This window comes from Thamnophis elegans, chromosome 11 (assembly GCF_009769535.1).
Source record: "Thamnophis elegans isolate rThaEle1 chromosome 11, rThaEle1.pri, whole genome shotgun sequence".
NCBI classification, from domain to species: Eukaryota; Metazoa; Chordata; class Lepidosauria; order Squamata; family Colubridae; genus Thamnophis; species Thamnophis elegans.
The window spans coordinates 19,309,926-19,334,582 of record NC_045551.1 but is presented as its reverse complement, the minus strand read 5'-3'; the positions used below and the strand labels follow the sequence as shown (position 1 = coordinate 19,334,582).

The window sequence follows — 24,657 nt, the reverse complement described above, 5'->3', positions numbered from 1 at the left end:
AGAAATCAAATTCACTATTTTACAATAAACAAAAGTTTTAGAAACTCAGTAAAATTAACAACGACATTCCCAAGCGCAGATGTACCATCCAATCATACTACTTGCCAAAGTCCAGCTGAAACTAAAAAAGATGAAAAATCCAAATCCTCCTAAACCAAGAATTGACAGTGATTTCATCATTAAACATGGAGATAAGATAAAAGAAGAACTAGAAATTCATTTAAGAGAAACCAACAACCTAAATAATGAAGATGTAGGATTGAATTGGAATAAATTTAAAAATGCAATAGTAAAGGTAACAAACTGAAAACAAAGAGAGAGGTACCAGAAGAAACAACAGTGGATGATGGATGAAATTCTTCATTTCATGGATGAAAGATGCTCTTATAAAAATAAAAAACAAAGAAAAATATAATGAATTGCAGAAAGCAATTAGAAGAAAATTTCAATTGGCAAAAGAAAAGTAGCTTGCAAAGAGATGCAAAGAAATAGGAGACAGAATTTATTCATGTTAATTTTAAGTTACACAAAAAAGTGAAAGAAGCAGCAGATGTCTACAAAAAGAAAACCAACAACTTAGTGACAAGGAGGGGAAATCATCTTGGATAAGGACGAAAAATTAAAAAGATGGAAGGAATATATTGAAGAACTTTTTGAGGACACTAAGGATTATATTGATATAGGAAGTATAACAACTGGACCAAACATCACTATGGAAGATGTTGAACACGCAATAAAAATAGCAAAAACAAGAAAAGCCACAGGACCTGATGATATCCCAGTAGAAATTTTTAAATTGCTGGAAGACAATGGGAAGAAATTTTTACTGCAGCTCTTCTATCGAATATATGAAACAGGAAAGATACCAACTGATTGGCTAAAGTCAACCTTTATGACAATCCTCCAAAAATAAATGCAAAAAAGTGTACCCAATACAGAACAATTATTTCAATGAGTCATGCCCTGAAAATATTCCTGAGAATAATTCACACAAGAATATATAACAAAATTGAGGAGTGTCTAAGTAGCACACAATTTGGTTTCAAAAACAATCTTGGTACACAAGATGCCCTATTCAGCATTCAAGTTCTTGTACAACTCTGTAGAGATGTCAATCACAGTGTTTACATGTGCTTCATCGATTTTGAAAAAGCATTTGATAAAATAAGACACAGGAAACTATTACAAATCCTGAAACAAGTGGGACTAGATGACAAAGACATTCGAATCATAAAGAACCTATATTGGCATCTGGTAGCAAATGTGAGACTAAGCCAAAAATACTCAGATGATGCAGAAATACGAAGAGTGGGTCAGACAGGGCTGTATTCTGTCTCCACTGTTGTTTAATATCCACAGAGTCAATTTTCAACGAAGCACTGGAAAACATGGATGTTGGCCTCAAAGTAAATGGTATTCAGATCAACAATTTAAGATATGCTGATGATATAGTTCTGCTTGCCAGTAAGCATGAAAACCTTCAGCTCCTCATCAACAGTCTCAGAAATATCTGAAAAATGTGGCTTGAATCTTAATACTTCAAAAGCCAAGATCATGGTTGTCAGCAAACAACCCAATAATTTACCACTGACAAATTCGGAAGGAATACCACTAGAAAAAGTTGAAAGGATTATGTGCCTTGGTTATAATTTACATGAAAGCTGGGACATGATCAGTTAAATAACTACAAGGATAGAGAAAGCTCAAACAGCATTCTTCAAAATGAAAAAGGTCTTCTGCCATCACGACATAACCCTAAGTCTGAAAATCAGGATTGTCAGAGGTTACATCTTTTCTATCCTGCTCTACAGAGTAGAGTTAGTCTCTGACAGAAGACCACTTGAAGAAACTAGAAGCATTGGAAATGTGGATTTACAGACAGCTATTACATATAAGCTGGGTTAACAAAATCACAAATGAGGAGGTGATAAGCAAAGGGAAAGCAAAGGGAAATCATCAAATCCATTAAAAAACTAAAGTTAATATATTTTGGACACATGATGAGACACCCAGAAAAATATTGCATTCTTCACTTAATCTCCAGGAAAAGATTAAAAGCAAACAAGATCCAGGCAGAAGAACATCATGGCTTCAAAACCTAAGGGACTGGTTTGGACAAAACTCAGCAGCACTCAGCAGCTGTTAACAAAAATAGGAATACCAACATGATCGCCAATGCCCGATGATGGATATGGCACAAGAAGAAGTAGAAGAATTAATACTTCATGAGATCTTGATTCTATCCCTCTGTTTATGCAGCCAAGAACTGTGTTGGCTTTTTTGGCAGTTGAAGCACAGTGCTGGCTCATATTTAAATGATTGTCCACTAGGACTCCAAAATCCTTCTCACAGTTACTACTATTGAGCAAGGTACCACCTATACTGTACCTGTGCATTTTGTTTTTCTTGCCTAAATGTAGAATCTTACTTTTTTCACCATTGAATTTTATTTTGTTACATAGCACCCAATGTTCAAGTCTGTCAAGATCCTTCTGTATCTTAAACTTATCCTCTGGAGTATTGGATATTCCTGCAAGCTTGGTGTCATCTGAAAATTTGATGAATTCACTATCTATCCCCTCCTTCAAATCATTGATGAAAATGTTGAAGAGCACTGGGCCTAAAACAGCCTTGGTGTACCCCACTGCATGCTTCCCTCCATATAGATGAAGTTCCATTGAGGACTACACATTGAGTGTGGTTGCCACTTATGAATCCATCTGGTGGTGATAATGTCTAACCCACATTTTTCTATTTGATCAAGTAGTAGGTTATGGTCTACTTTATCAAATGCCTTACTGAAGTCCAAGTAAATTATATCAACGGCATTCCTCTGGTCCACTAATTTTGTCACTTTGTCAAAGAATGCAATAAGATTAGTCTGGCATGATCTGTTTTTGACAAACCCATGTTGGCTTTTGGTTATTACTTTGCTTGCTTCTAGATATTTGCTAATCCATTGCTTTATTAGCTTTTCCAGAATCTTCCCTGATACTGAGGTCAGGCTGATAAGTCTGTAGTTTCCTGGATCTTTTTTTTTTTTTTGGAGATGGGAACTATATGAGCTCTTTTCCAGTCCTCTGGCAGTTCCCCGGTGCTCCAGGATCTTTGAAAGTTATAGTTCAGTGGTTCTGAGATCTCATCTGCAAGTTCCTTCAGAACCTTGGGGTATAATCTATCTGGTCCTGATGATTTGAACTCGTCTAAGGTAGACAGATGCTCACTTACCATTTTCTTCCCTATTTTAACTTGTGTTTCTAATTTGTTTTTTGTGGTGCTCTTTTTGATAGGTTGGACTGTTTTTTCCCTTTGTGTAAAGGTGCAAAAAATGAATTAAGTAGTTCTGCTTTCTTTCTCTTGCTTGTCACTTTCTTACCATTTTCTCCCAGCAATGGACCAATTGTTTCCTTACCTTTTTGCTTGTTTTTAACATGTTGGAAGAAGCTTTTTTTTGTTAATTTTTTTACTTTTGCCTTTGTTCATTGTGAGCCTTCTTTCTTTACTTCATATTTGCAGGCCCAGGCTATTTGCTGATATTCTGCCTTAATTATGTGCCCCTCTTTCCACTTTTTATACTTGTCCTTTTGTCTTTCAATTTGTCAGAGAATTCTTTATGCAGCCATGCTGGTTTCTTTTGAGAGCTATTATTTTTCTTCATTGGTATACTTTTATAATCTCACTTTTCAAAATTCCAAGTAATTGGAATTAATTACATCTATTCTCAAATGCAAGACTTATAGACTCCAAATTTGCATAATATATGTACAAAAGAGATCCGTATCACAAATTATTCCTCTTGCTTGGTTACTTTCTTTTCTCTCAAATTTGGTGTCAGCCCTGGAAGTCATCTTTTTCTTGAATTCTTCAGGGCTGCCACATTTCAGTGCTGTGGGAAACTGGGAGGGAGGACTGCATGGAGTCACCAGGATATCCAGCCATAACAACATTCTTTTCTCAGAGAGTCATGGACATTCGGCCTGCACCTGGAGTGGTGTGACTGGGAGGCAACTCCAGTTGGGACATTGCATTGATTGGACCATGTGATGGACATGTGAGTGCAGGGGGAGGGTCTTGGACTTTCTTTTGGGTGGGGAAAACCTGGAAGCTTTCAGATTAGGGTTTCCCGAGGTGTGCCAATATGACAACTCTAATAAAAGGGTTCTTTGAGGAACTTCTAGCCTCAGCGTCTTCTTTTGTTGGGGGTGTTACTTGGAACCTTGACATTTGAGTTGAGATCTTTCCAAAATAGAATATATTTTGGAAAGATCTCAACTAGTCTAGCATGTACCATGAGCAGAGCTCATGCAGTCTCTACTCAGCTTACTACTATAGATACAAACTGAATTTATACACTAGCCTCAACACTAGAATTACTGGACAGAGTGATCAGGCTCTGTCTTAACAGTCTTGCAATCAAGCACAAATAATACCACAATGAAAATATTATTAGTTGCTTTCTTCTAATCAGTTACACTTATTTCAGATGTTACTTCACTCAAATAGAACATCTGAATCCTAACTCCTGAAAAGATTCCTGCTTCTCAGGTACCACCTGACCATAGAAGGGACCTAATCACAGTGTGAAAGCAAGAGTTTAAAACAAAAACCTTGTTTACATTCTATCCAAAGTTGTCCCACAAATAAAATAATTGAACATTTAGTACTTTATGCTTTAGCACCATCATAAAAGCAACTACATAGAAAATATATTTTATGTTATTTAACATTATTTATAAAAATGGCTGAACAATTTAAATCCAAAGCATTTTAAGAAATTGTACAACTGTTCAGAATATTTGAAGCTTATATTCATGCCTTGTTGAAATTCTTCTTACAGTTCTTTAGGAACAGCATTATTATCCTCAGCTTAAGAGGGAAAACAATGGCTTGTACAAAACCCTGTATTTGGGAAAAGAATCCATTTCTAAATGCAATTTCTTAGCTACCATACTTTATTTATATTTCACTGGAAAGCAAGTGCCATTTGGTACCACATTTAACTCCAGGACATGAATACTGGAAGAATCGCTTTTTTGTATACAGTATAACACGGATGTAATAATGGTAACAATATTTTAGATGAGCAATAAAGTTATATATGTGAGTTTAAAATGTTTCAGTTTTTTAAAGAAAAACACACTGTTACAGCACAATTCTGTCATCTTTTCCACATGGTTGCAATGAGTTAGGAAAATATTCTGAAGCTATTTTGCTGGTAGAAAAAATGTCAGAAGGGAAAGTCGGCTATTGGAAAATCCTCAGTATAGTTCTTCCAGTATAGTTAGTACAGCTCTTTGTGATTGAAATCCACCTGACCTGACTCCAAAGGACAGAAAAAGGTAGGTCCTGTTCACTTGTGTAATAAAGTTTGTGTGTATTTTTGTGTATGTGTATATGGGTATGCACATGCAGTCTGTCTGTCTTATCCCAAGGTCAAGACATGTCGCAAGGCTCTTGTCTTCTTCTTTTGTCCTAGTTGAGATGTTCTACAGGTACTCTTAAAATAGGTCAGTAAGATATAATATGCATTCTCTACTACCACTGTTATGAACAAGATATAAACTGATGTGATTAAAACTGAATGAAATGACTAATGTTAAACGTGTAATTATAACAGTCTTGGTTCCCAAGATACAATTATGGGTATCTTAGAGAGCAGACAGCAAGAGGTCGATGTGGATCCAGAGAAGACATTTAGATTAAAAATGGGTGATGTAGCAGGATACAAGACCTCAAGAGAGGATTTTGTTTTCAGCATCACAGTGACTTTTGTCCTATTTTTTTTAATCAAAAGATTAGCTGATGGAAAAAAAGAACAGTAAGGAAGAAAACTGGGAAGGGGGAAAGTAGCAGAGAAAAAGAGGAAGGAATGCCTTGGAACTAAAAAGAGAGGATATTATTTCTTTGGAAACAATGAGCAGCACATTCACTTGCCTTTATCAATGGAATAAGTTATTGTTGCTATGGAGGAGGACAGACGTTTATTGATACACGACTCCATTTGCTTTGGCAGATTCATTGTAGAAACTGAAAGTTTGTCACATGCTGCAGAGAGATGCATTGAAGAGATTTATATTCATTCTGCAATGCTAAACATTTTAAATTTGTTACCGTGGATCTTTAGAATGGGTCAGGACAAAGAATAAAGCACATCTGTCTAGCCATATCATAAGCTTTACTTTAAGACTTTCTCCTTACAAAATCAACATGTCAATTTAAATTTAGTTCATTTGAATTCTTATCTGTTTATCTGAAATCTGCCTATGCAAAACCAATCAATTTATCAATTAACAAATATTACTTCAAAACACTGATGTATTTAATCAATTAATTAATGATATACTCTATTGGCTACATCATAACACTTATACAGTGTCTAGTGAAAATATTTTAACACAACATGAAGGTTCTTATTCTGAATTCCCCACTTTAAATCCAATTATATACCTTTCTAGAACAAGTAGTAACCATTCCATGAAACTCCCCATCTCTGATGAATCTAAAAGCTACTGAAGTTAATACACATTCTAAGCTTATTTATCTAATCCTCCAAAATCAATTGAAGCCATCTCATATTTATACAGCCTCTGTTTCTTAGACATGCTGCTATGGCTCATGATTTTATTCTTTCTTATAAGACTCCTATGTCTCTCTATCATTGTTAACACAGTTCCAAAAGTGAGAATGTTGGAAACAATGTGAACCCCTTCCTGTATTACATATATTTTGAAATAAACCATTACATCAATAGCAATAGCAATAGCAATAGCAATAGCAGTAGACTTATATACCGCTTCATAGGCCTTTCAGGCCTCTCTAAGCGGTTTACAGAGAGTCAGCATATTGCCCCCAACAATCTGGGTCCTCATTTTACCCACCTCGGAAGGATGGAAGGCTGAGTCAACCCTGAGCCGGTGAGATTTGAACCGCTGACCTGCTGATCTAGCAGTAGCCTGCAGTGCTGCATTTAACCACTGCGCCACCTTGGCTCACATCACATCAGTGCCTTTTCTATATTCTATGACACTCAAATACTGAACATGCAGGAGTCTGTGCAGGAGAGCTCTATGGGCAAACATGACCTTGGAAGACTGAAATTCTGAATTCTGCTGAAATATATATAAAATAGGCCTATCTGGTTAGTGTTTCATATTCATGTAAGTATTAGCAAAAGTAAGATTAAAAGTGCCTGTCATTGGGTACAGTTCTACTTCCTCTTTCAATGTCTGAAGAAGTGCTCTGATAGGGCATAAGGAAAGACAATATGAACAAAAATATATTCAGCTCCTATGTATGTTATTAAGCAGAGGCAACCTTCTACATAAAAACACATGCAAATTAATTTCAATAATTAAGCTAAATACATCATTGAAAGACAATTTGAGCTATAAATTAACTGTTTGCACCTAGTCATTTAAATATATTAAGTCTTAATGTATATACGAGGCAGCAAAATAAGACATTAAGTTGTTCTTATTTCTACTGCTTCTAAGTAACATTAGTGCACATACATATATATATATGTATGTATGTATGTATGTACGTACGTACGTACGTATGTACGTAGAAAGGTAGGCAGGCAGGCATAAGTGTATAATTGAAATATTTTCAGTAAGTTGTTTCTCTACTCATTTTCTCATTTTTCATCTATAGACTCATATATATGATACATGAACACACACATGGACCCCACAGGTGGACAAAGAAGATGAAAAGATCAAATGTGAATAGAAAAATATTTGAAATATCAGTGATGCTGAAATGCTGAGCATGCTTCACCTCATTATGACAGAACTGAAAAAGAAATACAGTGAAATGCCTACGTGCAATTCACCAAGCCCCCCTGCTGCACAACTTCCATTTATTTTAATGGAATGTGTAAATGAAAAAAGGGCAACAATAGCACTTGGGAGAATTGGCCCTGAATTTCCAATAAGAACATTGTTATAGATGTACTAAATAACAGAGAACACAGCCATTAAGGGAAAGACAAGATTAGTGGATATGTTATAGTGATAAACAACACAATGGCACTGGGAGTCTCAAATACCATTGTAGGGTTCAGCAGCAACAATTGAAACCACGGGGTCTGGAAGAAGAGTGTTGACAGCTAAACCTAGAAGGGGTGGGGCATTTTCTGATTCACCTATATCACAGAAAGAAAGAAAAAACCAGAGCAAAAAAGGTGATAATTATATTAAGCGTGAAAACCCAATAATACAAGAATGTTAATGTGTATGTTTTCAGAAACATTACCAGACTGTCCTCATGATGCCCAGCAATTTATATCTAGTTTTATAATAAAATATTAATACAAAATCATTTAATTCTGACAAGGGTTAGACTATTCAGGGGCTGTTTATAATTAAATAAAATATTTTGTTTGATCAAAACTTACTGGAAAAAGCTGATGAATTAAAAATATCTGTTTTCTCAAAATCATAAAAAGCAGAATATGGTGGATGGTTTAATTTAAGCAAATGCTAAGAGAATAATTCATATTTTTTTTGCTGTAAATACTGCACAATCATGAAGAACTCCCCTGAGCTTTTATGAGCATTTGGAATAAAAAAAAAACCTGCTGCAAAGTTATACAGAGCTGATGGCTAGTGATATTAAAATGATTTATTTCAATGGAATTTATTTCTTTTCTAATATTATCTGCACTAATGCTCTGGCATACCTAACTTTCAAGGAAGAATCAAAATGTAAAATGTAATAAGCCATAGAAAATACTTCATGATGCCCTTGACTCTTTCTCATATTCTACAGTATTCTATACAGAAGAAGAATTCTGCAGCTTTCTTTTCAACTCAAGTATTTCAGTTTATAATCTGCAATGCAGCCAGTCAGTCTCACCCACCATCTGTGTCGCCTGAGCCTGCAGCCAGCCTTCCTCCCCACGACCACCTCTTCTGTTTCTGCTCTAGCTGCTGACTTCGTTCCATGGAGCGCCGCATCATAGCCTCTAATCGTTCCTATAAACAATTCATGCAATGTCATAGTGTTTTGTTTTTAAATCAGCCCTAAAAAGCATCTTCAAAGAAAGATTGATTCTGAAAGCACATACATTTAACATTTTTATTACCAGCACTGTTAAAAGAAATGAATTAGGATTTGCATCATATCCACTTACCTCTGAATATACATATCCTTTGTCTGCAGTTACTCCTAAGGTTGCTACAGAGGCTGAAGTTAGTAATACAAGTTAGATCACCTCCAGCATCTATCTCTGCTGGCAATTCTGCTACTGCGTGACTGTCTCAGCTTAATTTGTTTAAGAATAATGCATGAGAAGCGGTCACTCTGTCATCTCAGCAGACCTATGGTTTTTTTCCTTTCAGTGGACAAACTCAATTCTTGTAATTCTTTCCAATCTCACATAATTTCCTTCTTTCTTTAATCAGTTTGAATATTAAGAACACACTCCAAAACACAACTGAAAGAAAATATTATTCCTAGTTATTCTTATTATCTCTCTACTAAATAATTGCCTATTAAATTAGATAGGTTGGGGATAAAAAACTTCTATCATTTTTTTCAATTTTTTTCATATTTTTTTATATTGTCCCACTGAGCATAATGCAGAGTCATCTTCCTATTCACCCAAATCCATTTCCCAAATTTGATTGCAATCTGCAATGTGATACACTGAAATGGATAGATGGTAGATGATAGATTAGATTAATAGACAGATAGACCAACCAGGGGTCCTCAAACCTTTTAAACAGGGGGCAAATCAAGGGTCGCTCAGACTGTTGGAGGCCTGGACCAGCTGGGTGGGTGTGGCTAGGTGGTCATGTGACTGGGTGGGTGGGGCCAATTTAGCAGTCCATTAAACATTGGACACAAATTAAACTTTTATATTTTTTGCTTCTGGGGGTGTTTTATTTGCTTTTGTTTGGAGATTGCTCTTTTGGTTGACTTTTCTTTTTACTAGATTGTTTTTTCAATTGTTTAGGAGTCTAGTGGCCCACTTCAGGAAACTCAATTTTGCAGCAATTTTTCTCAGCGCCAAGGAGCTTACAATTAACAAGTGTCTCTTTCTGTCTCTCTGTGTGTCTCGTCTCTCTTTCCCTCCGTCCATCCGTCCGTCCGTCCGTCTCTCTCTCTCTCTCTCTCTCTCTCTGTCTCACTCTCTATCTCTCGCTCTTTCTCAGTCTATCTTCTGGAGGTGGGGGAAGTAAAAAATGGGATGTGCAGATGTCCTGGGAGGCCTCTGTGTGCCCCATTTTTGGCCTGCAGAGCTACTGGAGATGGGGGAGGCCTCCAGTAGCACTCTGAAGACCAAAAATGTTGGCTTTGCCTTCCAGTTCCAGCCCGTGGGGCTCATAAAGGTAAGTCCTGTGCTCAGCCGAAGGTGGAGGCCAGCAGGTGGGTGGGGTGATGTGGGCGGGGCAGTCTTGTGGTCTTACATGGGCTGGATTAATGGCTTTGGCGGGTCGTATCCAGCCTGCGGACCAAACCTCCATTGATAGAGCACCCATGATTTCTGAAGGCAAGTTGTTCCACTGGTTAATTGTTCTCACTGTTAGGAAGTTTCTTCTTAATTCCAGGTTGCTTCTCTGATTAGTTTCCAACCATTGTTTTTTGTCCTGCCCTCTGGTGCTTTGGAGAATAATTTGACCCCCTCTTCCTTGTGGCAGTCCTTTAAATACTGGAATACTGCTATCATGTCACTCCAATTCTTCTTTTCTTTAGACTAGCCAGACCCAAAACTTGAAGCTGTCCATCATATGGTAGTCTCTAGGCTTTTGATCATCTTAGTTCCTCTTCTCTGAACTTTTTCCAAAGTCTCAATATCTTTTTTGTAGTATGGTGACCAAAACTGATTGCAGTATTCCAGGTGTGGTCTTACTATGGTTTTGTAAAGTAGTACTAATACTTCATGTGATCTTGATTCTATGCCTCTGTTTATACAACCCAGGATTGTATTTGCTTTCTCGACTGCTGCTGCACATTGCTGGCTCATATTCAAATGATCGTTCACTAGGACTCCAAGGTCTCTCTCGCAGTTTCTACTTTTGAGCCAGGTATTGCCTAATCTGTACTGATACCTTTGATTTTTCCTGCCTAAATGTAATACTTTGCTTTTCTCCACATTAAAATTCATTTTGTTGGATAGGCCCCCGTTGTTCAAATTTGTCAAGATGTTTTTGGATCCTGAGTTAGTCTTCTGTGGTGTTGGCTATTACTGCCAGTTTAGTATCATCTGCAAATTTGATGAGTTCCCCTTCAATCCCTCATCTAAATCATATATGAAGATATTGAAGAGTACTGGGCCTAAGACGGAGCCTTGTGGTATCCCGCTGCTTACTTCTCTCCATGTAGATGTAGTACCATTAAGGACTACTCGTTCAGTAGTTTGTCAGCAGCTACAAATCCATGAGGTGATGTTGTTTATTCCACATTTTTTTATGATGATAATGATAATTTATTAAATTTCAATAAGTAGTCCTTAATTTATAGACATAATTGAGCCTGACAATTATGCTTGTAAATTGTGATGGGTGTAAAGTGAGTCACAACATGAAACCAATCTCCCCTATTGACCATATTTTTTCAGAAACTGAAAGCAAACGCTGATTTCTGGGGGAAATTGTCACCAATTGTGGTCACATGACCATGGGTATTGCAAACAGCCATAAATGCAGACTGGTTGGAGAGTGTCCAAAAGGCAACCATGTAACTGTGGGGTATGTGTGTGCGTGTGTGCATGCATGGAGCAGGTACCATAAATTTGGAACTAGAAGTAGCTTTTGCGATAAGTTCAAATAAGTTATCGGTTATAAGTTCAAACAGTCATTAAATGATTGGTTGTAAATTGAGGATTACCTGTATGCCACCAAACTCCCAATGACTTTGGACAGCTCACAACAATTAAACAAAGAAATTAAAATGAAATAAATAAAAGAAAAAAGATGGCAAATACAAGGAAGGGAGGGCTCTTCCTCATCAAGGGTGTGGGTGAAGAGGCTCTTCTGAACCAGTGGTGGTGGTGGAGGGGAGGCATCCAGATCTTAAGGGATGCTGAGGACTGCTCCAGAGAGAGTGGATTTTTTTAAAGTCCTGAGAATGGCATTATCTAATCAAAGAAAACCAGAGTGGTGCCTAACTGGTCAGGCAGATCTTGTGGGAGACAGACATACAAAAAAACAAAATTATCTTTAGTTTTGCTTTCCAATTTCCCAAGATAATTGCTGAGGAAACAAATCCAAGGGTGAAGTACAGAGTGCTGCCTTACATTATTATGTGTTAACCTCAATTATTTTGTGGTTTCCAAATTATTTCTCAGCTAAACTGTTTACATAAACTACAGTCTGAAGCCATACAAATAGTTTCCTCTGAAACTCTATACAGAGATGATACATTATGGGGATATATGTATATTCATATTCCTTTGTGTGTGTTTGTGTGTGTGTGTGTGTGCGCGCTTGTGCATATATGTATACCTATTCCACATTTTTCTAGCTTACCAAGAAGTAGATTGTGATCTACTTTGTCAAACGCCTTACTGAAATCACAGCATTTCGCTGGTAAACTAATTTAGTGACTTTATCAATGAATGAAATATGATTGGTTTGGTATGATCTGTTTTTAACAATCCCGTGGTGGCTACCAGTTATAACTTTATTTGCTTCTAGTTGTTCACAGATCTGTTTTTTGATTATCTTTACTAGGATCTTCCCAGGTATTGATGTTAAACGGATTGGTCTGTAGTTTCCTGGGTCTGCTTTTTTCCCTTTCTTGAAGATGGGAACCACATCAGCCCTTTTCCAATCCTCAGGTATTTCCCCAGTGATCCAGGAATTTTGAAAGATTTGGTACAGTGGTTTTGAGATAACATCTTCCAGCTTCTTCAGAACTCTGGGGTGTAATCTGTCAAGTCCCAGTGATTTATATTCAGCAAGATCAGATAGGTGTTCTTTTACCATTTTTTTGCTTATTTTAATTTTTATTTCTAGTTTATCTTTTACAGTAGGTTGTCTGTACAGTTGTCTTTTTTTTGTATATTGGGCTATAATTTCTTGTTGCATTAAGACTGATGCAAATAATGAGTTAGACAGCTTAGCTTTCTCGCTACCACCTGTTACTTTCTTGCCATCTTCTCTCTTTAGTGAACCTACTGTTTCCTTGATTTTTTTTTCTTGTTATTAATATGTTGAAAGAAACTTCTTTAAAATTATCTTTGACTTTTGGAGCAAGCCTTAGTTCATTCTGAGCCTTTGCTTTCCTGACTTCCTCTTTGCATGTAACACTGGCAATCGGCCTTAGTTATGTGTCCCTCTTTCCATTTTCCGTGCTTGTTTTTTTTTTGTCATTGTCAGAGAGATCTTTGTGCAGCCACGCTGGTTTCTTCTTGGATTTTTCTTTTTCAATGGTATTGTGCTGGACTGGGCTTTTATGATCACATTTTTCAAAGTTTCCCAGACTTCTTGAGTTGATTTCCCCTTTAGGATTTTCATCCATGGAATCTTTCCTACAGTCTCTCTGAGTTTGTTAAAATCAGCTCTTTTAAAGTTTAAGACACTGGTTGGATTATTTTCTATTTCTTGTGTTTGCATTATATTGAATTTTAGTATGATGTGGTCACTTTCACTCAAGGTTCTGGCAACTTCACCTCCCTCTATCACTTCTTTTCTATTAGTAAGAATTAGGTCCAGTATAGCTTTACTTCTAGTTCCCTCCTCTATCTTTTGGATGATAAAGTTGTCGGCTAGGTTGGTTAAGAATCTGTTTGATCTCCCACTCGCTGCAGAGTTGGTCTCCCAGGTGATATATGGATAGTTAAAGTCTCCCATTACTACTCTGGTATGCTCCCTATATACATTTGTTAACTGGTTGGCAAATAATTCATCCATTTCTTCTGAATGATTGGGTGGCTAGTAATATGCATCTATGGCAATGTCATCCCCCCACATTTTATACTGACCCATATACATTCTGGATGGGGTTTTATCTTTGATCATGTGTATTTCTATATATATACAGCTGTGTGAAAAAATCCTGCACGCTTTACTGTTTGTGACATTTTTTGGATAGGCCATTGTTTTTATGATATTTTATGCTAACTGCTATGCAAATATTGTTATATTTAAATAAATACTGGTGGTTTTTAAGTGAAAAGCATAAGCTTTTTGCAATTTGGTGCTGTTTGGATGGGCACTGTGAATTTTCTTGCATGCTTACAATGACTATGAAAACAGATTAACTGATGCATACCCAGTGGCATATGTGTTGCAATGACTAATGCCGATGCTAGTGTTTTGTTAACATTTTTATTGTTTGTGGCCCTGAAAAGGACTGTTTAGGTAACCAAACATAGTTACTAATATGAAATTGGCCAGCCCTTATTGCTTATCATTAGGTGGCATCGCTTCAGCATAGACTGTATAAGCCTTTGCACGTGCTCTTTGGTGACAATGTGGTGCCAGGCTGCAATAATGAATTCAATCAGCTCCTGCTTGGTCTTCAGATGCTTCTTGCTTATTTTGTAACCAATCTTGGCCCACAAGTTCTCAATTGAGTTCAAATCTGGGCTCTAAGCTGGCCAATCCAGGAGTCGAACATCATGCTTCTTCATCCACTGCTGGATGGACTTGGCTCAATGATAAGGAGCGTTGTCATCCTGGAAGTAAAAGTCCTTCCCTACAAGTTGTTGAGCTGAAGGAAGCATGATCTTTTCCAGGACTTCAACATACTGCTTGGAAGGACCATTGACTTACCTGAAGGATCGTTTTCAGGGTGCTGCGAAGGAGAGTCCAAGCAAGGGTTAAATACAGCCAAACTGCCCAGAACTGAATTGAAACTTTAAGCCACGCCTCTGGTGCTGATTATCTTCAGATTTTTCAATGAAGACATGGAACTATTGCGCACTTGAGAAGTCCAACATTGGATCAACCATAAACATAACCGGAACAAGTTCAACTGGAACATCCAAGGAAATAAACGTGATAACAGCAGAGCAAGACCCCAGGGTGGGGTGGACTCTCCTTCACAGCATCCTGAAAATGACCCTTCAGGTAAGTCAATGGTCCTTTTCCAGGGCGCTGCTCAGGAGAGTCCAAGCAAGGGTCAAGCTAAATGTCATTAGGGCGGGAAACAGAAGCAGACAGGGTCTCTCTGCTGGAATGAATACCCTGCAGCACATGCCTCCCAAAGGCCCCTTCCACTGAAGCAAACTTGTCCAACTTGTAATTCCACACAAACGGAGATAAGGAAGTCCATGTGGCTGCTCTGCAAATCTCCTCAATGGGAGCCCGCGTCGCCCAGGCCGCGGTGGTGGCAGCACTTCTGGTCGAATACACTGTAATGTGACTGGGCACCGGTCGAGACTGCAGAACATGGGCGAGAGCGATGCAGGCCCTAAGCCATCCGCCAATCGTAGACGAGGAAACCTTCCTGCCCTGAGACGACGGCTGGAAGGATACAAACAACGACTCAAAACATCGAAAACTGGCCGTATGCTTGATGTATCTGCATAGCGTCCTGCGAACATCCAGCTTGTGCCAGCACTCCTCGCGAGGATGCCTCAGATGCGGACAGAAGTCAGGAAGGATGACCTCCTGGGCCTGGTGGAACCAGGAATTAATTTTAGGCATGAAAGAAGGATCCAGCCGAAGCACAACCCTGTCCTGGTGAATCAAGCGCAAGTCCTCACGGACAGACAAGGCAGCCAGCTCAGAGATACGCCTAGCCGAGGTGATGGCAATGAGAAAAACGGTCTTAAAGGTCAGATGTTTCAGCTGGCTGAATGGAGAGGCTCGAACGGTGGTTCGGCCAGAGCCCGCAAAGCCACATTAAAATCCCAAGACGGGTATCTGTGAACCATCAGGGGACTCAGGTTAGTCACCCCCCTGAGAAAACTGTGAATGGTGGTGTGACAACAGAGAGAAAGGTGACCCTCAGGGGCCAGGATAGTAGAGAGCGCAGCCACCTGACGATGAAGAGTGTTAGGCGCCAAACCCTTGTCAAGGCCGTCTTGCAGAAAGTCCAGGATGACAGGAATCGAAGCTGAAGAAGCTGAAACACCCCTGGAAGAACACCAGGCAACAAAAGCCCTCCAGGTGGTGTCATAAATCCGAGTCGTGGAAGGACGACGTGATGCTTGAATGGTGCTGATCACCTTGGTGAAAAGGTTGTCCTTGCTTAAGAGATCCCTCTCAAGTGCCAAACGGCTAGTTGCAGCCACTGGGGCTCTGGATGAAGAAGGGCCCCCTGGCAGAGAGAAATCTCGTGTGGAGGAATCCGCCACAGGTCTCAGATGGACAGACTCACCAGATCGGCAAACCAGGTTCTCCTGGGCCAAAAGGGGTCCACCAGAAGGATCTCCGCTGCCTCTGCCAGGATCTTCCTGATGACTCTGGGATGAAGAGGCAACGGGGGAAAGGCGTAGAGCAGTCCCTTCGGCCAAGGGCAGTGAAGAGCATTTACCCCCTCGGCCTTTGGGTCGTGGAACCTGGTGAAGAACCTGGGAAGATGAGAGTTGGCTGCCGTTGCGAACAGATCCACCTGGGGGCAACCGAACCTCTGAACTATGCAGTGGAACAGCTGCGGGGGCAGGCACCACTCCGAGTGATCGACAGTTGCCCTGCTCAGCCAGTCCTCCTGTGTGTTCACAGTGCTGGAGATGTGCTCCGCCTGTATGGACAGCAGATGGAGCTCCGCCCACCAACCTAGGTCATCGGCTTCTGACATCAGGGACCAGGACCATGTGCCCCCCTGGCGGTTGATGTACGCCTTCATCGCGATGTTGTCTGTCAGCACACTCACGTGATGACCCTGAATGCCCGTCTGAAATCAAAGCAGGGCCAACCGGACCGCCCTCAGCTCCAACCAGTTGATGCTGTGCGATGCCTCGACCGAGGACCACCTGCCCTGAACTATATGGTTGTGGAAGTGAGCCCCCCCAACCATACAGACTGGCATCCGTTGTGATGGTGAGCCGGGTCGGCTCCTTGAACGGAAACCCCTTCTTCAGGGCAGGAGACAACCACCATCTGAGTGAGCAACACACCTTCGTGGAGATCAGAACGAGCCGTGGTGAGCTGCTCTCGTTGGCCCTTTGATAGGGCAGCAAGAGGCACTGGTGGGGACAAGAGTGAAGACGTGCCCATGGAACGATGGATAGGCACAACATCATCTTGCCCAGGAGTTGTGACAGCAGAACTATCTTGGCACGAGGAGACCGCCGACCTTGCATGGCCATCTCCCTGAGGCTCTCCACCCTCTCCGGTGACAGGAAGACCTGGCAGGCGACGGTGTCAATGACGGCCCCTAGATGCTGAAGCCTGGTCGTTGGCTGAAGATGGCTCTTTTCCAAGTTGATGGAGAAGCCGTGACTCCGGAGAACCTGCATAGTGTACTGCAGATCCTTGACCGCCTGCTGGGGGGGATGACGACTGGATGAGCACATTGTCTAAATAGCAGTGCAGCCTTACTGGTCGCGACCTGAGGGACGTTGCCACTGCTGTGAGGACCTTGGTGAACGTCCTGGGGGCCAACAATAGACCAAACGGCATGACCCGGTACTGGTAGTGTTGACCGGCATAGGTGAACCTCAGGTATCTGCGGTGGGCTTTGCGGATGGGTACATGAAGGTAGGCCTCTTTTAGGTCTATGAAGGTCAAAATGTCTCCCGGCCTGATACAGCCCAGGATTGACTGGAGGGACTGCATCTTGAACCTCCGATATGTGACATGATAATTTAGCCTGTTTAAATCTAGGATCCCACTCCACCCTCCGGAGTTTTTGGGGACCAGAAACAGGATGGAATAGAACCCTGTCCCCTCCTGACCCGGAGGAACTGGCTCTATGGCCCTGATCTCCCTGAGATGTCTTACTTCCAGTTCCATGAGGGATTTTTTGACTGGGCACGAGGGAACGGGGCACCTGATGAAATGATGGGGAGGAAGAGAGAGGAATTCTAGGGTGAGACCCAGCCGGATCGTTTGTAAAACCCATTGGTCCGACGTAACCTGCTCCCACTGGGTGTGAAACAATTGGAGCCGCCCTCCTATGGGAGCTGATTCCTGACAGTCACTTATACTTCCTGAAAGGACGGGAGCCAGATCCCCCCCGAAAGGGGCGACCTCTGTCCCAAAAGGACTGATGGTCCTGGGACCTGTCCACCTGCTGGTTGAACGAGCGATGCGACTGAGCAGAACTGGAAGAAGGTTCTGCGTTCCAAAAGGACTGCCTCCTGTAGGTATAAAAGCCCTTGTTATCGGATTTCTTAGAAACCGATGGCATCACCTTTTTGTCCTTATTTTCCACTAGGACCGGGTCCAAGACCTCCCCGAAAAGCTTGGAGCGCATGTCAACGTTCCAATGCCTCAGCCACAAGAGATGCCTGGTGGTAACATTTGAAGCCAGGGCCCGAGAAGCGAACTTAGCCGCACTGAGGGTGGCATCAGCAGTATACTCAGTGGCTGCCATGATTTTATTCATCTCCTGCCTCAACTTGGTATCCTTAACTGGAACCCTCACCATTATTGACCCAGGCCCAATTACCACTACCAGTACACTTGAACCAGTTCAAACTGGGAGCAACCCACCTCAGGGATGTGTGTGTGTGTGTGTGTGTGTGTGTGTGTGTGTGTGTGTGTGTCTGTCTGTCTGTCTGTCTGTCTGTCTGTCTGTCTGTCTGTCTATCTATCTATCTATCTATCATCTATTTATCTATTAGTGGTGGGTTTCAATTTATTTTACTACCAGTTCGCTTGTATGCCCAGAAGCATCCGGGCGGGTGGGCGGAGCTTCAGACCACTGCAACTACCGGTTCGCCCGATCTGGGGCGAACATATATATCTCATACAGCTTTCTTATTTTCAAGAATATTGAACATTTTATGGTATCAGACATATAGAAAACAAAAACCTAATTAATATTATCATCTATTATAGTGCCACAAAACTGCCTGGCTATTCTTTCATCTGGCAAATACATACAAAGAAAGAAAGCTGTTCTCTATTGAAAGCGGATGGCACACAAGCTGCAGATATTTATTTTATATATGGCCGCCCATCTCATATGCATGGCTCTGGATGCATAATAGTTAAAATCATATACAAAACAGAATACAAAACAAGCAACATTAAAAACAACAACATTAAAACAATAAAATAGCAACTGAAACCCCTCACGGCATCCCACATTCAATATAACCACAGCCAAGAATCAAGCTCAACCCTACTATCTCAAAAGGGTGCCAAATTCTCTTCTATAAGATCTGCTGCTTAATATGAAGAGAGAGTCTCCAAAGAAATTGAAACACTAATACTACTGTCTTGAGAGAATACTCTGCTGTAGATTGCATATTTTCAGTTGTTCAGATCCCTGTTTTTATGTTTTGCTTTTATCATTTGTTCATTAGTTTATTGATAAGGATGTTATTCTAAATTGTATGCTGAGCAGACAGCTATATTTAATCAAACAAAGAAAATATTCTAAGCACTCAGGGATCATGAATTTAAAAATATTTTTTTAAAAAATCATATTCAAATATTTTATCCAAACCAACATTCCAGCAAATATGATAATAATAATGCTGCATACAACTGCCTACCTCTTCTTCTCTAAGCTTCTGTCTTCTCTTTTCTTCCACAGCTGCCCTCTTTTGCTCCTCCCTCATTCTCTGCTCCTCCAACTTCTTCCATCTTTCTTCTATTTGTTTCTCATACTGAAGCTTTGCTCTTCTTTCTTTTTCTAAGATTTGCTGCTCCCTGACAGCTTATAATCAAATAAATTAAAAAATCTCAAATAAAACTTGACCCCACATATTTCAACTTTTATCTAAACTGTAGATTAGCAGTCCTTAGGTAGTCAGAACAATATCAAATATGTCCACGATAGAATTATCAAAAGATTTGATGGACCCCACATTTGCATAGGTACAGCTGTGTGAAAAAGTCCTGCGCGCTTTAAGTTTTAAGTATATTTACATGTTTAATCAACTTTTTACTTATAGAAATCATGCAAAATTAGTACTTTGATGAAAATTTCTGTAGTCGGATTGAAATGCATCATTTTTATTAATATAACCAAAGTCTTTTAAAGGTTTTGAGTGAGTTTATGTGATAAAACAAACACAACTTGAATTTTCAAGAATGTTAGGATCGAAAGTAGCCAACCAGCAGCGAGCTTTGGCTGACCAATCAATGTTGTCATGCTCTCTGACTATAAATAGGCATGAAAAGCATCGAGAAATTTAATTTAGCTCTGGCTGCAGGCAAGGATGAAGGCCTTTGCTTTCACCAGTACTGAGCAGCAGCATCACATCATTGTGCTTCAGGGTTACTCCTGTACAGAAATAGCCAAGAGAGTGAAATGCTATTACACCACAGTGAGCAAAGTGGTTGAAAAATACCAAATAACTGGTTCAGTTGATGACAGGCTCTGCTCTGGAAGACCAAGAAAGTTGACAAAACGGCAAGATAGGACTCTGCAACGCATTTCGATGGCTGACAGGAAGCTCACCTCATCTTGTCAACTTGTAAAGCGTTTCCATGACTATTATCAAGTTGACATGAAAAAGGGAGGGAGAATTCCATGCATACCTTTGACCAGGGCCTGATCTCAGATTACTACAGCAGGCATGTGAAGCGTGAAAGCACCTTGTTGGTGGATGTGATTTATGACACAAACTGAGGGGAGGGGAGACACAGGGGTAAAGGTCAGACACCATTAACCGGAAATCAGATTTGGCTCTGCATTTCATTTCATTTCATTTTATTGAGTTTGTATGCCGCCCTATTCCCGAGAAACTCAGGGTGGCTCACAATAAAAAAGGGAGGGGATACAAAAAATAAAATAAAAAACAACAATTTAAAATTCTACAACAGCTGTAACCTCGAATGGGGCTGGATAGTTCAACAGCCCCAGGCCTGCTGGAACAACCAGGTCTTAACTACTTTGCGGAAGGCCAGAAGGGTAGTAAGGGTCCGGATTTCCATGGGGAGATCGTTCCAGAGGGCTGGAGCAGCCACAGAGAAGGCCCTCCCCCGAGGAGTCGCCAGCCGACATTGGCCGGCAGATGGAATTCGGAGGAGGCCTAGTCTGTTGGATCTAATAGGTCTTTGGAGGTAACTGGCAGGAGGCGGTCTCTCAAGTATCCAAGTCCAATACCATGTAGGGCTTTAAAAGTAACGACTAGCACCTTGAACTGTGTCCGGAGACCAATGGGCAGCCAGTGCAGCTCGCGGAGGATAGGTGTAACGTGGGTGTACCGAGGTGCACCCACAATCGCTCGCGTGGCTGCGTTCTGGACAAGCTGAAGTCTTCGAACACTCTTCAAGGGCAGCCCCATGTAGAGCGAAGAACATGCCAAAATGTTGCTCCTAATAAATGACTTGATTTCTTTTGAATTTTGTCTTGAGGCTCGTAAATTAATTAGGGCATCTTTTGGAAATTTCACACCGAGCCAAATCTGACTTTTAAAATCTATCAAGATTTCCGGGTTTTCTGAATTCTGGGCTCTCCAATCACTTCCCGATATTTGGGGTGCTTGGAGGGAAAATCAGGCAACTATGGCAGAAGAGACCCTGATTGTAGCTGGAGGAATGCGGCCAGTGCCAGACATCAAAGCTCCAGATATCCAAGCTGTGATGCCTTTCCCAGCAGCAGAAGCAAGAAAGGATGGGTACTGGTGGAAATTAGCCCCTAAGTTAGCTGAAGTTGAGTTCCCTTACCCCAATTCCCAGATAAAGGGAAGGATCTCGAGAAAGCTGGTAAGGGTGAACTGGAGGTGGGACTGGGAAGAAGCCAGCTCCCAAATCCCCAGATGGAGTCCCGGGGGATTGCAACAGAGCAACTGAGGGAGGATTTTGACTGGACCACACTTCATGATGAGGGGCCTTCATGCTGCCCAAAAGAGAGGGGAGGGACATCTGATCCTGTTGAAGGGAGGAGACGCAAAGTGGAGCACAGCCCCCCTCCTCCACCCAATAGAAGGAGAAGGAGCCCCAAACTGCAACCAGTGCCTCTCCCATGCAGCAGGCAGGATGCCCAGAGCAGGCAACCCCCTCCCTCTCTCCAAACTAGAGGTGAGGAAGACGGCCATCCATACAGAGGCCGACAGGAGGTTAAAAGAGTAGGGCTGAATGACCTGCCCCAATTCAGGGAAAAGTTTGATGGGGACTCAGATCAGTTAGCTCTATTCCTTGATTCAGCTGAGATCCACCAATAATGCTATGGGCAGACTTCCGGTGGTGACGTCGAGATGAGTGCGGGGAAGAAATCAGGGCTCTGACTTCTTCTTCCAATCTACATGTTTGAAGGATCCCTTTGGGGGTACACTGATTTTGGAGAGAGACGTGAAGGAGTAGGGAAACCCTAGGACTAATGAGGCGGAGAGCGATCGCCCGTTACAATGTGGGGATACCCTTTTAATCTGGTGTGCAAGCATCTGCCTTGTTTCAATGGCGGACTTGAAGTCTCGACAAACTATCTAAAAGGGGAAGGAAGAATTTAATCAACTTGTTGTGTCATCGAGTGGATTAGCGGACTGGCTTGCGAGTGCAAACAGCGGTGAGTATGGGCAGAAAGGGAAGATCACAGAGGAGAATGGGCAAAGCAATGAGTCTCCAGAGATCGGGTGAGAGAGCCCTATAAACGAGAGCCCACTTGGAGGAGTGAGAGTGACAGATTTTTAGAGGCAAAGACCAGCCCGAAGAACTAATTGGCATAAGTGAGCGATCGGAGGGGAGACAACAAGAAAGAGCACGAACTGACTCTAAGTCATACAAACTCAAGTAGTGGAAAGAAACCGAGAAAGAAGGAGGACTTGGAGAACCATGGTGCGCTTAAGAGCAGCGACTGACAGTCAGTAGTTAGGTAGAGAAGAAAACAAGGAAGCGGAAGGGGAAGAGGCTGATGCAACAGCTGGGCTGAAATTATTTAGAACTATTTAGAACAGAAGAAAGTGGACAATTCTGCAAAGACTGAAAAGAAAAGTAACTCAACCCAGAACTTAAAGAAAAAGTGGTGAATGAACTGACTGCATTAATAGTTTAGTGAAATAAGTTACAATTATATACAATATCTATATGTAATATTTATAATACCTATAAATAAGTACTCAAATCAATATATATATTCATAAACAAGTAAGTGGAAAACTTGTGGAGATATATATATATATATATATATATATATATATATATATATATATATATATATATATATATATATATATATATATATATATATATATATACACACACACACACACACACATACATACATACACACACACACACACACACACACACATATATGTGTGTGTGTTATAAATGCCTATCTGAGTTAAATTCCAGTAATCATACTAAGGATATAATGAAATAATCGCACCTTTAAGATATAGTACTGTTGATATGAATGAGCACTGACACTTTCTCTCTCTGTCCTTCCCTCTCTCTGTTTGTTTTCTCCATTTTACTATTATTATAGTAAATTATTGAATAACTTATATATATGTGTGTGTGTGTGTGTGTGTGTGTTAATTTGTGCTGATAAATAAATAAAGGGAGACTAGTATAGATCTATTTCAAGCTATTTAGCTCTCATCAGCTAGCCATACCCTTACTGGGATTTGAACCTGGGCTATATTACATCCTAGGCAAACTTCTTAGCCATTAGGCCACAGGCTCTTTATCCGTTATCAGCGAAGCCAGGGTGAAAGGTATCTATTAGATTTTTTACATTGCCTAATGGCTAAGAAGTTTGCCTAGGATGTAATATAGCCCAGGTTCAAATCCCAGTAAGGGTATGGCTAGCTGATGAGAGCTAAATAGCTTGAAATAGATCTATACTAGTCTCCCTTTATTTATTTATCAGCACAAATAAAAAAAAACACAAATATAACAAAGGCAACAGTAAAAATATTGGGTTTCTGTCGTGATGGACTCTTGTGACGAGCCGATAGACAGATGATGGAAGCAGTTAGCTTCCTCCCATAATTGGGGCTTACCAGGGGTTGTAAAAAATCATATATATATATATATATATACATACATACATACATACATACATACATACATACATATATATATATATATATATATATACACACACATACATTATTTAAGTTGCTTATACTGCTTTAAGACTGTATATTAATATAGATAGAACAAGCTAAGTTAAGGAATCATTTTAAAAAGGTGGGGGTATGCACTTATACAGGTCTGGAATAAAATTAGACAAAAACATTACATGAAAATATCGACATGGCTTTCCACTATGGAAGCCATGACACATCCCAAAACACTAGATCTATCGAAAATGGTTAGATATAGTGAAATTTTAGACAGCCAAGGGAATTTGAAAACAAATCCAGAATTAAAGGAACAAAATATAGATATAGATTGATGGCCATATCTCCAACTACAATCGAGATACAAAAAAGATGTAAAAGAATATGGAATATACACAGAATTACAACAAATAGATAAAATTTTAATTGGCCCGGAAAATAAAATCATAACGAACATTTACAAATATTTATTAGAAGTAACATTAGAAGAAGAAAAAGTTAAGAGTTGCATGATAGCGTGGGCCAAAAACTTTGGTTACAACATAGATCTAGTGGATTGGGAAAGAATTTGGAACACAAATTATAAACTAACATGATCAGCAGCACTTAAAGAAAATATGTACAAA

The 24,657-nt window shown here is 40.3% G+C and overlaps 1 protein-coding gene across 1 annotated transcript in view; it reads right to left on the bottom strand.

Annotated features, from left to right (window-relative positions):
* The window catches only part of MAP7D2 (MAP7 domain containing 2), a 108,489-nt gene that overhangs the window by 57,218 nt on the left and 26,614 nt on the right, over positions 1-24,657 (bottom strand). Inside the window, 4 exon segments of the mRNA XM_032226834.1 lie at positions 5,935-6,045; positions 8,051-8,146; positions 8,864-8,978; positions 19,568-19,731. Of these exon segments, the coding sequence (XP_032082725.1) occupies positions 5,935-6,045; positions 8,051-8,146; positions 8,864-8,978; positions 19,568-19,731 (486 nt within the window).